General features: G+C 34.7%; 7 protein-coding genes across 7 annotated transcripts; 2 read left to right on the top strand and 5 right to left on the bottom strand.

Moving 5' to 3' along the window:
- Positions 1–794: 794 nt before the first annotated feature.
- On the bottom strand, positions 795–4,637 carry ASCRUDRAFT_9821 (uncharacterized protein; the record flags this gene model as incomplete). The annotated part of the gene is made up of 1 exon (XM_020195255.1): positions 795–4,637. The coding sequence occupies one exon, from the start codon at positions 4,635–4,637 to the stop codon at positions 795–797; it is 3,843 nt and encodes a 1,280-aa protein (XP_020045382.1).
- A 1,184-nt stretch (positions 4,638–5,821) lies between these two features.
- Positions 5,822–7,360, top strand: LAT1 (dihydrolipoyllysine-residue acetyltransferase; the record flags this gene model as incomplete). The annotated part of the gene is made up of 1 exon (XM_020195256.1): positions 5,822–7,360. The coding sequence occupies one exon, from the start codon at positions 5,822–5,824 to the stop codon at positions 7,358–7,360; it is 1,539 nt and encodes a 512-aa protein (XP_020045383.1).
- Positions 7,361–7,704: 344 nt separating this feature from the next.
- On the bottom strand, positions 7,705–8,565 carry RNH201 (ribonuclease H2 catalytic subunit RNH201; the record flags this gene model as incomplete). Its single annotated transcript, XM_020189524.1, has 1 exon — positions 7,705–8,565. A coding segment is annotated over one exon (861 nt), but the record flags the coding sequence as incomplete, so codon positions are not given.
- Positions 8,566–8,983: 418 nt separating this feature from the next.
- On the bottom strand, positions 8,984–10,343 carry ASCRUDRAFT_116075 (lipase family protein). Its single transcript, XM_020188833.1, has one exon. The coding sequence runs from the start codon at positions 10,202–10,204 to the stop codon at positions 9,143–9,145; it is 1,062 nt and encodes a 353-aa protein (XP_020045385.1). The 5' UTR covers positions 10,205–10,343; the 3' UTR covers positions 8,984–9,142.
- Positions 10,344–10,482: 139 nt separating this feature from the next.
- On the top strand, positions 10,483–11,616 carry RRT2 (diphthamide synthase; the record flags this gene model as incomplete). Its single annotated transcript, XM_020192035.1, has 1 exon — positions 10,483–11,616. One exon carries the CDS (start codon positions 10,483–10,485, stop codon positions 11,614–11,616), a length of 1,134 nt encoding a protein of 377 aa, XP_020045386.1.
- Positions 11,617–12,013: 397 nt separating this feature from the next.
- Positions 12,014–13,168, bottom strand: ASCRUDRAFT_82401 (uncharacterized protein; the record flags this gene model as incomplete). The annotated part of the gene is made up of 1 exon (XM_020194718.1): positions 12,014–13,168. One exon carries the CDS (start codon positions 13,166–13,168, stop codon positions 12,014–12,016), a length of 1,155 nt encoding a protein of 384 aa, XP_020045387.1.
- Positions 13,169–14,065: 897 nt separating this feature from the next.
- Positions 14,066–14,872, bottom strand: ASCRUDRAFT_82402 (uncharacterized protein; the record flags this gene model as incomplete). Its single annotated transcript, XM_020194719.1, has 1 exon — positions 14,066–14,872. The coding sequence occupies one exon, from the start codon at positions 14,870–14,872 to the stop codon at positions 14,066–14,068; it is 807 nt and encodes a 268-aa protein (XP_020045388.1).
- Positions 14,873–16,685: the final 1,813 nt, after the last annotated feature.

The following is a 16,685-nucleotide window of genomic DNA, read 5'->3' on the forward strand; positions in this document are numbered from 1 at the left end:
GTTGTATTTGTTGTATTTGTTGCATTTATTGTTTTTGTTGTTTGCTGAGAATGGCCAGAAGGTGTTCTGCAGACAACACCAAAATCCTTGAGGACTTCAAAAATTATTTACTTACCTCATCTAAACAGTTATAATCATTTTATTTCGTTAACAGGAGAGCCCAAACCTTGTTTTGCAAATGAATATTATCCTATAATCTGCCCGCTATTTGGTTTGAGGTTGGTAAATAATATCTGGTTCTTCGACACACTCAACAGGCTTAAGAAGCTGCAAATGAACACACAGATCCAAAGGCATGTTGGTGCTGGAAATGGGTTGCCATTAAATTTGCAATTTCATAACGACGTGGTGCTCTTACATAAAAAACATCTCATTTTGGAAGCACGAATTTGAACAAGCGACTGTTGAACAATTCTTGAATGTAACTGAATAGTAATGATAAATGGAATGAAAACGTCTTTTATAAACCCGTTTTAAAATTAAGCATGGGTTTGATTTTAAAGCCCTTAACCTTTTCAGACAATAAGGTGTTTTTTCTCATCGAGTTTCGAATTGATAACAGATAAGCAGACCATAATCATTCTTATGTGACTGAATGTTTTCAAAATCAAATCATAACGTTATATTGATGGACTCCATTTAATGCGCATGAAAACGACTGACTTTTGTGGATTGAGCCGCCAATATTTATTGAAATTCGAAAACTATAAATGAAAAGACAAATTAAGCAGTGGCAGCAACAACCACAATAAATAACAACAACAACAATAATAACAAATGCATTGAGCAATAAATCACGAACTTCTGATGTCCTCAATCTCAGAAATTGCATGTTTTCTGATTTCACTATTACTAAAAGCTGCCAGGATTAAATGCACAAGTTCAAATGTTTTAAGATCATAAAACTCCCCATTGTAGAAATTTTCCATTATAACGTCCAAATGACTGGAGATTATTAGCTTAAAATTTTCCAATCTGTGATGATTTCCAACTGTTTTCTTAAAGCTCTCAAGTATAACTATATTTTTATTACCAAAATTATAAAAGTTTTTGTAATTCTCAATGTAGCTTAAACAAACAGTAATGATTCTATTTAGTTCTTCACATTCAACTTCAGTAATTGTGTTTCGCTTTAAAATACAATTGATAATTTTTGAATAAAATAAATCAAACAATTCTTTCAATAAAACATCTCTTAGTCTTTTTGAAAAACTTTTGAAATCATTAAATATTTCTTGAAATTTAAATTCCAATTGATTCAAAATTAAGTCAGTAAGATTTGAATCATTCAAACTATCAAAAGAATTAAATTTATTAAATATTTTAAATAACGATCTTTCTTGTTTTAATTTAATTCCTTGCAATAAATACTCGATTGTATCGTCAAAAGCCCCTGATGTTATGCTTCCCTCTGAAGAATATGAAGACCTATTTGAATATGATTGGTATGAGTCTGGATCGATATTAAAATTATTGGATTTTTTAATTGAATTATTTAAATAATAACAATCATTGTAAAAAAAAATTTCGTCTTCATATTTTGAAACAAAGATGACATAAAAAAGTTGTAATAGCTCATTTGTTTTATTAATAATTAAGTTTCGATTATAGTTATTAATAATCCTATAATTTTGAAAATAATTAATGAAGGAGTTAATGATTTTAATAATTTCATCTGGAATTAAAGTTGTTTTATAACTATCTTCATCATAGTTTTCAAAATTATCTAAACTATCAGATTGTAAACTTTCATTTTCATTCTTAACATCAGGTTTTTTAATAGTATTAAAAGACTTTTTAGATTTTATAACATCTGATTTACTATCGGGTTTAATTTTTGTTGATGATTCACTATCATCAAAATTAATAGACAAGTTATCATCTAAATCTTCATCACCCCAACCCCAATCATTAATTTCAGCTGAACTTAAAGATATATTATCATCATTTAATAGGCCTTCACTCCTTTTATGAGTTAAAGAAGGTTGACTCCTTTTATTAATAATAGAATTTTTCGAGCTTTTAGAATTTTTTGAGTGATTTTCTGAGTTTTCATCAAGATCTAAATTTAAATCTATTTCACTTCCCCAAGGATCATCATCATTATCAACATTTATGTCTAAATCTTGATCTTCAATCCAATTATCGAAATTATCTTCCCATTTCCATTCATTTTCATTATTTTGAACTGAAAATCTTTTTGATAGTTGTTTGGAAATATTCTTTGACATTCGGGCAGAGAATTTAGTATTTGGATTTTTTGAGAATCTTTGGGTTAATCTTCTTGTTAAGCAAACCTGGTCATTATTTAGGAAACCTTCTTCTGGGATTACATCAGCTAGTAAAGAGTTTTGAGTTTGGCGTGATTTTGGTTGTGTGCTATTTGACTTTGAATTTGAACTTGAATTTGAATTTGAATTAGTATTTTCAGTTAAATTGATTGTTGAAGTTGAAGCACCACTTATTAGGGCGTTTAAAGTGTTTTCATTAAAAGATTGAAATTTATTGTGGTTTGAGAGTTTATTTGTTGATTTTTTTTCTTGAGATCTTAGAATTAGATTTTTTTCATTGAAAACGTAATATATTTTGGAGTGATTAAAATCAGTAGCATAATTTTTGATTTGATTGAGTTTTTTGGATAAAATTTTATCTATCAAGAAGAAATTTTTCAAGTTTTCCATATTATCTTGCCATAGTTTCAAGTCATGAGAGCCTATGATTAATAGTTCTTCAGATTCTGTGTTTTTAATGTTTTTACTTTGGATTTCGATTTCGATTTCTGCTTCAAAAGAAGGAGGATTTGAAATTGAATTATCATCAAAAGAATCGGTAATTGGAGAGGAAGAGGAAGAGGAAGAGGAAGGAGGATTTGGATGAAAAAAGGAATCAGGTAGATTACAATTTTTTTTGAACAATTCGATTAGATTTAGAATGAATTTGTTGATGTTTAACAAGTCCTTTTTTGATGTTTTTGATGGAGATAGTTGTATGATTGAGTTGTTGATTGAGTTACGAGGAGAGATGGAGTTACGAGAGGAATTGTGAGAGGGGTTGTGTGAAGAATTAATATTTAGAATGTTGTTTTTAAGATTTAAGTAGTAGAAGTTTAGAAAATGGTAGTTATTTTTATTTATAATGTTTAAGAAAGATAAGAGGTAAATTAGTTTCAATAGGACGATTAAGTCTAGTTTGATTTTGTTTTCTTTGTTGATGTCAAAGGAGGATAGAGAGAGAGATTTGAGGGTATTTTTGTAGTTGTTGTAGTTGTCAGTTGAGGATATTTTGTAGAAGAGAGATAGTTTGTTGTAAAGATTTAAGTTGATGATTTTTTGAAAGAAGTTGTTTAGTAAGAGAGAATTTTTTTTGATGAGTTGGTCTTTGAAGTAGATTGGAAGGGAGTTGAAAAAGAGGGAGTAATTTATTAGAGAATAGATCTGTGAGTTAAAAATTGAGTCAATGGAGCTGTTATTGGTGGATTTTTTTTTCTTTTTTGTGTGGTTGTGATGGATTTTGATTAGATTGATTGAGAATTTTGAGTTATTTGGAGATTTATTGAAAATTAGAAGGTGAGTGTTTTGGAATATTTTGGATAGGATTAGGTTGTTTAGATTTAAGAAATTTTGAGAAAAGAATTGAAGAAAGGAGAGATCATTTTGGGGGAGATTCTGTTGGATATGATTTTGAGAAATAAAATGAATTAGAGATGAAATGTTTGATGAGTTTTGGGATAAGATGGAGAGATAGTCATTGATATTTAGAATATTGTTGTTGTCAAAAATAGTTTGGTTTATAGATATTGAAAGATGGTTGAAATTTAGAGAGATGAATTTGTTAAATAGAGATTTAAAATTCGATAGGGAAGTGTGGATTAAAGAGGATAGATTTGACAATAAAACATTCCAAAATTTGAAACTTTCTAGTTTTTGAGATAGAGTAGAGATTAGTTGGTTATTGATCTCTTCAGTGTCTTTATTTGAATTTGAATTTGAGTTTGCAATTAGTAAAGAAGATGAAGATAGTACCTTTTTGATTGTTTTAGTTGTATTTGCAGGGAAAGCAGTCAAAAAACTGCCTGGGATATTTAGGTCATTTAAAGAAGAAGAGGAAATGTTTTTTAAAGGTAAATTTGATAGGTTGGATACGTTTAGTGAGCTGTTATTTTCATTATTGCTTTCTTTATTTTCAGCAGTGTTATCAATTGTGTGGAAAGTGTTGTCGGTGAGATTGTTGGACGTTGAGGATAGGAGGATGTCGTTTTGAACGATAGTTGTTTTGAAGTCTTCAATTTTGTTGATTAGTTTGATTAGATTGTAGAAAATGGAATCCAATTCAAGAGAGTTCTGGGATATAATTGATTCAGTTTCGTTGATTAGGTTGTTGATAAACAAGAGTTTGTTGAGGAAAATGTCCTGTAGGGAATTGAAGTTCTCGTTATTGGAAACAAATGGAGAAGCTGCTGTATTATCTTCAGCTATGTTACCACCATCATCACCATCAACACCAGTACTGGCACTTAGCTGGGTGTGCTGGAGCAGCTTCAAGTTGTCTATGGAGACAGAAAGGTCGTTGATTAGCTTTGCGTTGCTGTCTGTGTCAGTGAGGTCCACCGAACTGTAGCTGCTGAAGAGTTTGTTCATGGTTGTGCTGGCGTTTAGAGTCCTTTCTCTGCTGCTTCGGATCTACCTCTCATCTGCTTCTCTACCAGCTCTCGTCCTGCTGCACGCGAACCTCTCCCGCCACGTGCATCACCATCTCCGTCATCTCGCGCACCATTGCGGCCCGCGGCCCGCGTCGTCCGAGCACCGCTGCCACGAGCCGGAGCCGATTTCGTGCTCGTCGAATTGTTTCGTCGAGTTTCGCTACGCCCCGGCTGTCGTTGACAAGCACCACCTCCGCCGTGAGCTGCCGCAACTGCGCGACGTGCCCCGCCACCGTCCGCCGGACCGTCTCCTCTGCTGCTTCTGCTGCTTCTGCTGCTTCTGCTACCTGTGCTTCCACTCCTTCGCCCGCACAGTACCGCTCCAACACCACCACATATCCCCTGAGCATTCCCAAGGCCAAGTACCTCTGGTACCCAGTCTGCAACCCAAACTGCTTGCCCTCTCGGTAGTTCTGCTCCTTCGACTCCCGGTAGCCCTCCTCGAAGCCTGCCTGGTAGAACTGCTCCTCCACGTTCAACACCTTGTCCCAGTCCATTTTTCCTGTTGATCTTGCTTCTTGTGCTTCTTGTGCTTCTCTTGTTCTTGCTGCTGCTTCTCTCACCACTTTGCTGCTTCTGTTGTTGTTTTTCTTTCTCACGCTTTCTCTCGCCCCCACTGACTGTCAACTGATCCACTCCTGATCCATTCCCTGCTTCAACAATACACTCACCGCTTTCTCCACTTACATAAGCACTTGTTTTTTGCGGATAATCCCTCTCTCTACAGCCAAAACATCGCTACCCGCACTAAAATCTGCTTTTCCACCGGAAAAAGTCTCTGCTTTCCTCAACAAATCATTTTTAATATTCATTATATCTACTGCACTTGTTTCGTTTTACTCACTACTTAGTATACTATAGTTTTCTTCTTTTTTTTTCTTTCTTCCTTCTTAACTCTTCTTCTTCTGTTGGTTTTTTAAAAACTAATACAAATTCCCAATTCCTACTTCTTGGTTCTTATCCATTAATTGGTTCATTGTATCTATATTTCTTATCTTCAATTGATCTTTTTTCTCTTGATCTAATCTAATCAAATCTATTCGATTCTACTTTACTATAACCATTCAACACTTAAACCATTCTTAAACCATTTACTTATTCAAAAATCAAATAAAAAAAAAAATGTCTGCTATTGCCTTGAAATCCAAATCTTTAAACCCTTTGTTAAAATGCTCTTTACCAATCTTGAAAAACTCCCACTCAAGCCAATTATTCCTTAAAAATTCATACAACTATCTCCTCCTGAATAAATCTTTCTCAAAGAGATATGCCTCAAACAAATCCTATCCTCCTTATACTGTCATTAACATGCCTGCTTTATCCCCAACAATGTCCCAAGGTAACTTGGCCGTTTGGAATAAATCTGTTGGTGACAAATTGCAGCCAGGTGAACCAATTGCTGAAGTCGAAACCGATAAAGCTCAAATGGATTTCGAATTCCAAGAAGAAGGTTATCTTGCAAAAATCTTTGTTGATGGTGGTACCAAAGATGTCCCTGTTGGTAAACCAATCGCTATTTACGTCGAAGATGAAGCTGATGTCTCTGCTTTTTCTGATTTTACTGAAGCTGACGCCGGTGGTTCTGCTCCTGCTCCTGCTCCTGCTTCCGAACCCGCTCCTTCCACTTCGGCTTCTGCCTCCCAACCTGCTGAATCTTCTGCTCCAGCTCCCGTTTCAGAAAAGCCTCAATCATCTCCATCTCCATCTCCATCTTCATCTTCATCTTCATCCTCATCTTTGTCTCCATCAAGAATCTTCGCTTCTCCTTTAGCAAAGACAATTGCTTTAGAAAAAGGCATCGCTTTGAAAAATATCACTGGAACTGGTCCAAATGGCCGTATCACTGCTAAAGATGTTGAATCTTATGTTCCTCCACCTGCTCCACAACAACCTTCTGCCGATACAACTCCTGCACCAACCACTGCCTCTTCCTCTGCCGCTGCCCCTTCATCTTCTGAAGATTATGAAGATATCCCAATTACAACAATGAGATCCGTTATTGCTAAAAGATTAACTGAATCCTCTCAAAATAATCCTTCTTATATCGTCTCTTCAGATGTCTCTGTCTCAAAATTATTGAAATTACGTAAATCTCTTAATGACAACTCCAATAACCAATTCAAATTATCAATTAACGATATCCTCATTAAAGCAGTCGCTAAAACTTGTCAATTAGTTCCCCAAGCTAACTCCTACTGGCTAGAAAACGAGAATGTAATCAGACAATTCAAAAATGTCGATGTATCTGTGGCTGTCGCAACTCCAACTGGCCTTATAACTCCCATAGTTAAAAACGCGCATGCTATAGGCTTAAAAGAAATCTCCTCTCAAGTTAAAGATTTGGGTAAGAGAGCTAAGGAAGGTAAATTGTTGCCCCACGAATTCCAAGGTGGTACTATTACCATCTCAAACTTGGGTATGAATCCAGCAGTTAAATTATTCACAAGTATTATTAATCCTCCTCAATCCGCTATCATAGCTATTGCAACAATCGAAAAGAAAGCAATTCCTGATAAAGCTAATCCAAACGGTTTTATCTTTGATGATGTTATTAATGTTACTGCAACTTTTGATCACAGAGTGGTCGATGGTGCTTTAGGTGGCGAATGGATTAAAGCTTTCAAAAAGGTTGTCGAAAATCCTTTAGAATTATTACTTTAATTTTAATTAATTCCTTCAGTTTCACTTAATTTTACCTAATTCTTTTTTTTTCTTTTTTTTTTGATTGTCACCTATTAAAATTTTATAGATACAAATTACTTCATTTTAATATCTTTATTAATCTTATATATCAATTTTTATTTTTATTCGTTTACACCTTACATCCTACACTATGATTCTCATCGTTTATATTGATATATCTATGTAAGATATGTTTTTTTTATTTCTTCAAACCTTTATTTTCAAATCTCACAATTATTATCTCCCCACCATAAAATTGATAAATCATTCTCAATTAAATCTTTATTATTATTATTATTATTATTGCTATTATCGAAAAATTTGCTAATATTTGAATAGGCTTCTTTTTTAATACAATCATCTTCCCAGATTACATTAATTCCATTATTCTTATTCAAGCAATCTTTAGTAGTCTGCCATGAAAACCTAACAAATTGATTCCATCCGAATATTTTATTTATTGATCTCTTTAACCACTTGGATGTTCGTGGATCTGAAGGATACCCCGATCCCCAATCTATAATACCCTCTTTATTATTATTATTATCATCATCCTCTTCTAGTTTTTTTCTTGATAAATCTAAAGAATAATCTCTAGTAACTTTTGCAACAACTGAGGCACAACTAACTATAGGAAATAACGAATCAGCTTTTTTAGTCACAGTGAATTTTACATTTGGAAATCTTCTGGATAACTTAGTTTGATAACTAGCAGGAGGCCCAACTGTATCAACATAAACTTCTTTTATATTTAAGCCTTTGTCCAAAACTTCTTGAATTAGATTGATTGTTGCATCGTGAGCTTGTTCATTCAAATTAAATGCAGAATTACCATTTCCATTGTTATTATTAATTGGTTTCAACATCCCCGATGAAATATCACGAGCAGTGAGAGTTTTTGTTGCCCAACCTACATTTTTAAATAATTCACTTTCATTCTCGCATATTTTCGACAATAAATAACTTCTTTTATGTTCGGTCAATTGTTTTGAATCATTAAATCCGTATTTTTTAGAACTTAAAACAGAAGAGAATTCCTTCTTACAATATGATATCCCATAAACCATTGGACCCAAAACTGGTCCTCTTCCAGCTTCATCAACACCAAGAATCAAATATGGATCGGGAGAGTTGGATATTTCTAAAGGGATTTCCGAATGATAAGTAATTGAACTATGATCTATTTTAGTATTTGAAAGTATCAATGAGGGGGAAATAGAAGGCGGAATAAAACTTGAATCAACAAAATCTTGAGTTTTCTTTTGAAAAACTTTACTGAATTTAGATTCTAATTTTATTCTATCCTTCCCTTTTTCAATTTCAATCTTTTTATGAAGTTGGATTTTTGTTTCATCTTCAAGTTGGTTTTCATGTTTATTTTCATTTAAGAGACCATCATCATCATCCAGAATATTGACATAAACTAAATTCTTTGTTGTAGTTTTTTGATTGTGATTAATCCGGTTATCATTATCATTATTTTTATCGTTAATATTGATTTTGATTTCATCAATGGTTTCCTTTTCAGATGCTAAAGAGTTTGTGATTGATCTTTTCCCATTGTTTAACCTTCTTATCTTTTTTGATTTTATAACAGACATTATTGTAACATTTTGTATAGTAGAGATTATCTTGGGATAAAATTTTTCAGACAAATTCAAAGTTCCAAATTGAATCAAAAACGCGAAAAGTTAAAGTTCGAAAAAAAATAATAAAAGTCAATCCGTGTTTCCTGATACGGAAAAGTTTAACTATTATTTATTAACTATAATCACGTTCCATCTCTTCATTTCCATCATTTCTATTAACATTGGCTGGACATTGTGGGCTTTGGGTGACTTTATCGAAATATCTTCCATGTTCATATTTGTGCAAAATATCAAAAGAAGTGGAAACTGATCTGATATAATCAATTTCGTTTTGATCTAACTGATCGATATCATTCTTGATATTATATAGGTTTGATCCCTGAAAAACAACATCATGTTTTTCATGAGGTAAATGCTTTTTATAAATGAAAAAGTTCGCACCAGCAGAAGAATATAGAGAACCAAAGGGCAAATAAGGAACGTAATCACCTCTATGAATTACTGTTATATAACCACTCTGGGGAAGCTGGTTTGCTTCAATCATATAAGAGACATTTTCAGTATCAAAGATTTCATCTATCCATTCACACATTTTCATGTTACCAAATTTCGGCAAACCGTAAGAAATAATTAGAGGGTCATAACCAGATAACTGAAATTCAATACCAGCCAAAATAGCAAACACTGCACCCATTGAATGCCCTGTGATAAACAATCTATAATCTGGATAAGTTTTTCTGAGAGAAACTACAGATTCTCTAATGACTCTAAAAGAGTTTTTTAAAGCACTATAAAACCCGAGATGGACCAAACAAGAATCACCACATTCTTTATACTTTGATAGGATTGGTGAATAAGGCACAGGTTTTGCAATTGAGTCAGTTAACCAATCAATTAGCTTAGTTGATCCTCTAAACGCCACGATGATTTCTTGATTTATATGATTTACAGCAGTAAAACCAGTCATACCTGGTAACCTATCGTTATTATGTTTATTTGGCTGAAAAATAGTATGAATTTGTAATTTGGAAGTAATCAAATCATTAATACAGAGTGATAATTGACATGAATCAGGTAATTCACCCAAAGTCAAACCATGATCAATGCAACTGGTAACTGTGCAATAGTTAATACCCTGGACAAGCTGATCATATGTCTCATCGGAATAGCTATAGCAGCATTTAATAGCTATAGCTGAAATAAATAAAAACAAGAGTTGTGTTATATCCATCATGTATTTGATTTCAGCTCTTGTGAGAGAACATCACCAAGGATAAACACCAGCAAACCATTATTTATCACTAAAAGAAAGCCATCTCGCACAGCACATTTTGTGCTTCTTCTTCTGAACTAAGCGCCAATCTTCTGCTGCTTTTGCTTCCTTTTCGCGAACCCACAAAACAAAAAACGCACGTGGTATTGTCGTTCTTCCTTCAGCAACACAATCACCATCACCATCATCACCATCACCATCACCAGCTGGAATTCAAAACAAGAAAACAAAAGATTGCAATGTCAGAGTACTGTTCTGAAATTTTACCGGAGGAAGAAGGAATACCTATTTGTAAGAGCTTATGTTCCAGCATAACTGAAAAGCCTCCATGTTGTTTGAGAATTCATCCAATTGATACCTCCATCCTCATTCTAGGAACGTATAAAGTCAATGACAACAACAGCACAGATAGAAAGGGTTCTATAGATATTATGAAATATAATAACAGCTTTAGCTCCCTCGCCTTGATCAAGACACAAGAAACATCTAGTGCTATTTTAGACTTAAAAATTTCTCCCTTTGATTACACCTTGATTGCAACAGTACATTCAACTGGGAATATTACTCTATGGAGATTGACCATTGAGGATTCTCTTATTGATTTATCTTTAATTAAAAACTTTCAGTTATTTGATGAGACGTCTTTAATAACCTCAATAAATTTTTCATCAGTTGATGATTCATTGATTTTAGTAACATTAACAAGTGGCAAGATTTATACATTGAAATTACAAAATTCTTCGCTTGATATACTAAACTCATTTGATGAAAATCATTCTTTAGAAGCATGGACGGGAAACTTCAGTAGCTATGATTTTTTGAAAAATGTTATATTTACTGGTGGTGATGATTGTAAATTATTAGCTCATGATATTAGGTCCAATCAATTGATTTTTAAAAATGACAGAATTCATAATGCTGGCATAGTTTCAATTCTAACTCCAACTCCAGGCGATTATAACGGAAACGGTTCTTGGAATGTAAATGGAAATCATTATGAACTCATGACTGGCTCTTATGATGATAATGTGAGATCTCTTGATTTGAGAGTATTGCCTCCAAACGACTTGATATATTCTTTACCACCAAAAGTTAATCAAAGTTTGAACCTAGGAGGTGGTGTATGGAGATTGATACCTTTTGGTGGGAAAGACGATACTGATGATAGATTACTATCGTGTTGTATGTATAATGGTGCTAAAATCTTAAACAAGAGAGAAAATGAAAATGAAATTGTAGTTGAAAGAGTGTTTAAAGAGAATCACAATAGTATGGTTTATGGCGCTGATTGGTCGACAGATGGAAAATTCGTTGCTACCTGCAGTTTTTATGATCGTCTAGTTCAAATCTGGTCTCCAGGTTATATATACTAATAAATTGTAGCAAACAACAGCTGGATGATATATATATTTGTATCATTATACAATAACGTTAACCTACTACCGATTGTTGCTTATTCTATTAAAATTTGAAGTTTAAGATGAGAGAATCATTGGTGGTGCTTCTTGTCACCGATTTTTCACTGGTCATGACAGTTACTTCTACATACATTCAAGTTCTCAACCCTGTCAAAAATATTATTAGCAACTAAAATATCAAAATGGAACACAGCATTGAGAATAAAAACCCAACAAAAGTATAATAAATTCATTAAACTAAATTAGATCAAGGAGAATCAAATTAAGATAAAATAGTTAATAGATAAATAGATAAATGGATAAATAAATGGATAAATAAATAAATAAAAACAAGCGTTGAAATGCTTTATAATTACCAGAACTTCCAGCTTGACTCTGGCTCCTTACCAGCTTGTATATCTTGATATTCTTGTTGTTTATCTTCAAGTTCTTGTTGCAATTCTTCAAGATCAGATTCTTTATCGCTGTCAGAGCCGGCTTTTAATTCTTCTATTTCTTCTCTGAGATCTTCTATATCATCTCTGACATCTTCTAAAGCTTCTTGTTTGTCTTCTTCAGCTTCTTTTCTTTCTTCTTCCAATTCTTCTCTTAATTCTTGAATTTCTTCGTGCAAACTTTCTATATCAGAAGATGAAGCAGAAGAATCTTTCTTCAATTCATCAAGCTCTTGAAGTTTTTCTTGGAGTTCATCTTTTATACTTTCAATGTCAGAGCCCTCGTCGACTTGTTGGGGTGGAGGTGGAGCTTGAGCTTGTTCATAACCATAACCTTGGTCAACAACGGAAGGTGGAATTGCTCTTTCTTGAACAGGTTCTCCACCTTGATCCCCTTCTAAACTTCTTAAATATTGTTTTTCTCTTGCAGCGGCCAATTCAGCTTGTTTTTGTTCAAGAGCAGTTTGAGCTAATTGTACTTGATCTTCATCGGCACCCTCAGTCTTTAATTGTTCAACAATAGTTGCCTTGTCGGCTACTTCTTGGATTAATCTTTCGATATTAGCGTTTTCATCAGCCGCCCTAGTAGTAGCATCATCAGCAGAATAAGAATAGGCAGCAGCACCAGCAGCAGCACCAACGGCACCGACACCAACAGCAGCAGCACCATAGCCCAAACCAGCATCACTGTATCCAGGGGCAGGAGCATATCCGGGAGCAGGAGGATATCCAGCAGCAGCATAGGCTTCAGCCTCGGCTTTTTTTCTTTCTTCTTCTTCTTCCTTGTACTGGTCTTCTCTGTATTCTTCATAACAATCTTCTAATTTGTTGGCAGCAACACCACCAATAACAGCACCAGCTAAAGCACCAAAAACTTTACCCTTTTTACTCTTTTTACCACCTAATTTGGCACCAATAAATGCTCCAGCACCAACACCGGCAGTTGTAGCTAAAAATCCTCTGGTGGTTTCACCATCGGAATCTTCATTGGCTGAACGAGAGGAATCAGAATCGTAACCCCTAGTAGCAGTAGTGTCTGGTGGACCGGAAAAGCTATTAAAGAAATCAGCCATTGCGAGTATGAATTAAAAGAAAATAATTGATAGACAAGTAAAACAGGGAAAACCTAAATCTCAGTGTAATTAAAGAGATATTGATACGTAAGAAAGGGTGGTAAGTTGCAAGAAATGGCAGCTCAATGATGGCTTTTATATCTATTTACTTGGTTTTGGTCAAATACAAAGAATTGGGTCGCGAAAGAAAATTTAAGAGGTGTTCAAAACATATTTATATTGTTTTACTCTTGAAAGTAATCGTAACCTATACACCGGAGTGCTATGTAGACTCTGAAAACAAAAAATAGCTGAGAAAACAGATAAAAGGTGTCTTAGCCAATTATTTTTAATGGCATCCAGAAGATGATTGGAAAGGAAGAGCAGTGTGCACTGGCTTATATGCTTCGTGGATGTGGTGATGAACTCATACACCCAACACCTGCTCTCTAATAACTTGCATCTGGAATGTTTCGTAGAAAAACCACACAGATGGGTGTGCCTCCAACACAAACCACAAACCTTGACGGCTGTTCTCAAAAGGACACCTTCGCAAAGCGATTTCACCCTTAAAGCATAGCGCCAGAACTTGTAATAGCCTACACCTGGGCTGCTAAGCGATAGCTAAAGGAATACAGATATACATCGATACAGTTTACAGTGTTACACCAACACCGTTGCAGCGTTGATCAATTGAGTTGACCAATTGGCATAGCTAACACAATTGTCGCAATTGTTTGTGGAGCAACTGTTTGGAGTGTTATCTACATCTGATAGTGCTGATGAGTTTAAAAAACAAATCACAATGTTGATTTTGCGTAAAAAAAACTTACTTAAATAACTATCATCAAAAATAAAAAGTATCACAATTAGAGATAAAGTTTATCTTCTAATTAACCAAGTCGATCATTAAATAACCTAATATCTTCTGGCAGCTTGTTCTTCTCTGAATCTGGCTAATTCTTGTTGTTGTTTTCTGAGTTTTTCTTCAGCGTGTTCGATGTCACGACGGGAAGCACCTTCTCTCTTTAATTGTTCAACCTTACCAGCTTTTTGGGCAACGGCATCAATCAAAGATTGTTCATCACGGTTACCCCTCTTGCTACCTCTGCTGCTGCTTCTGCTGCTGCTTCTGGAGTTTCTTCTGTCTCTACTTCTGCTTCTACTTCTGCTTCTGGAATTTCTTCTTTTTGACTTTTCATTGTCTGAGTCTGAGTCATCGTTTTTGTTCTTGTATTGGTTGTAAGCAAAAGCAGTACCACCAATGGCAGCAGCAGCGCCAGCAGCAATACCGATTTTCTTACCGTGTTTAGACAAGAAACTTTCATCTTCTTGAGGTTGTTGACCTCCATAAGATTGTTGGCCTCCATAAGATTGTTGGCCTCCATAAGATTGGTTACCGCCGTAAGATTGACTTTGGTTTTGTTTATTTTCTTTGTAATCTTCGTATTTATCTTCCAATTTGTTAGCACCAATACTACCACCAATGGCACCAGCTAAACCACCAAGGATTTTACCAGCAGTACCTTTTTTACCACCAAGTTTGGCACCAGCGTAACCACCAGCAGCACCACCACCAACAGTAGCTAAGAATCCTCTTTCACCTTCTTCACCTTCTTCAGTTCTACTGGATTGACGTTCTTCAGCTTCCTTGTTGTAGTATCTTTGCTCATCATTAGCACGTTTGTTACCGTAGGAGGAATTGGAATTGTAGTAATCAGCCATTTCGATTAGAGATTAGGGGTAATTGAGGGAAAGCGATAAGATTAATTGATGAAATTAAAAGATATCAAAAAGATTATAGGGTTATAATTAATGAGAACAAGATTCTGATTAAATTATATGAGTCTGGTTTGGAGAGAAGAAGAAAAAAAGATGGACTATTGAAAAGAGAGGAGAAATGGGATATTTATATGGGATTTCTAAAATTGGCCCTGTGTATGGAATAATAATGTCTCATCTGCATTAACTAGTGAATAACCCAGATTGATTGGAAGAAATTTGAAATTGAATTAAGTTTTATTGTGGAGCTATACTGCTAGTATAGTGGTATAACCACTAAGAAAAAGGACGGCCAGTGAAGACTGGGAGCGAAAGAGAATCCAACAAATCCCAGCGAACTGAGTCCGGTCCTTAAAGTTGGTAATGGCAATGTGTCTTTTTTCCTCTCTCTCCCTTGCAAAGTCTTCATAAACACTATCTTTTTCGGGATTCCATGCCTCACTACTTTGCCTCCATCTACTTATCAACGCACAGCTGCTCAACAATACTCCTATTCTTCATGTGTCGCCACAAGTCATTGAATTTGATTACAATCCATAGTTTCTGGCTGAAATTCTCTTAACTTCTCAACTTCTCAGCATCACTAAACCTCGAAATAAAATTCACATTTATACTCTTTTTCCCCCTACTCGCTGGCGTAGTTGAGGACGATCGTTTAGGCAATCTCAAATAAGGATGTTTCTATAAGAGAGGTGTGTATAAACTCTAATGTTAAACCACAACTTTTCATTTTCCAGTTTTCAATTAAAACTTCTCTAACAGGAGGTTCAAAAAAAAAGCATTTTTTTCTTTTTCTCTGAGACACTAAAGCGGTATACATTTGAAACTGAAACTTTAGATACCATCGTGACAAACCTTGCAAAACAGTAATAATCCGGTTTTCAAATGAAATTTCGTTTCAGAATTGAAATAACTATTCTCCAACTGGGAATAATTATATACTGAATTCATTTTCTGATTTAGAAACAAACTATAAAAAACTATAAAAGCCATTTTTTATTTGAAATATGATACTGCAATTCCAACCATTGCTGCAATTCCAACCATTGAACATCCAGTAATCAATGAGATATCCAATTGAACGTTCAGCTGAACATTCAATTGATGGCTACAGTTAAAATCAAATCGCTGTAACTATTAAAGCCAATTTGCAAATCGTCTTCATTTATCTTAATCAAACTTAACCGATCTTGATTCATTTGATTTCATATGATTTCACTTTATTTCAATGCATTCCAGTATTAAATTACAAAATTTACAATCCAAATTAGCTCATTTGAATTATATCATTCTGTTGTAAATGATGAATTGCAGTCAGTAGTTAGGTTTATAATATTGATTGCCACCCAAACCACCGATCAAATTACACCACCCCGACCTAAATCTGATGAATTCTGGCTGAGTCTGCATAATTTAAAATGCTGACCAAGCATAAACCTCAACAGTGGTTTTAATGCAATTAGTTACATTGCACCCATATATCTGGATATATTAATAGTAGGGCTTTGCTATTTTCTTTGCCCTATGTACAAACACGTGTATTTTAATGATTTCAAAAAGCCTAATGCAAGCAGTGCTCACAATGCTCGACTTGCCATGAATCACGCGGCAGGCCTAAGGGGAACTACGGCCTGAGCTCGAGAATGTTGCCATGGAAAAACACCGTGGGTCACGAGGAAGCGTTATCTCTGGCGGTGCTCAAGGAACTTCCACCGCTATTCCTACAAAGCATCTGCCTCTTTACCTGTGCGACTGG

This window comes from Ascoidea rubescens, assembly GCF_001661345.1.
Source record: "Ascoidea rubescens DSM 1968 unplaced genomic scaffold ASCRUscaffold_14, whole genome shotgun sequence".
Taxonomy (NCBI): Eukaryota; Fungi; Ascomycota; class Saccharomycetes; order Ascoideales; family Ascoideaceae; genus Ascoidea; species Ascoidea rubescens.

Bases quoted from the DNA above. Each gene is read 5' to 3' on its own strand.
- ASCRUDRAFT_116075 (XM_020188833.1), bottom strand. From the start codon at position 10,204: ATGATGGATATAACACAACTCTTGTTTTTATTTATTTCAGCTATAGCT.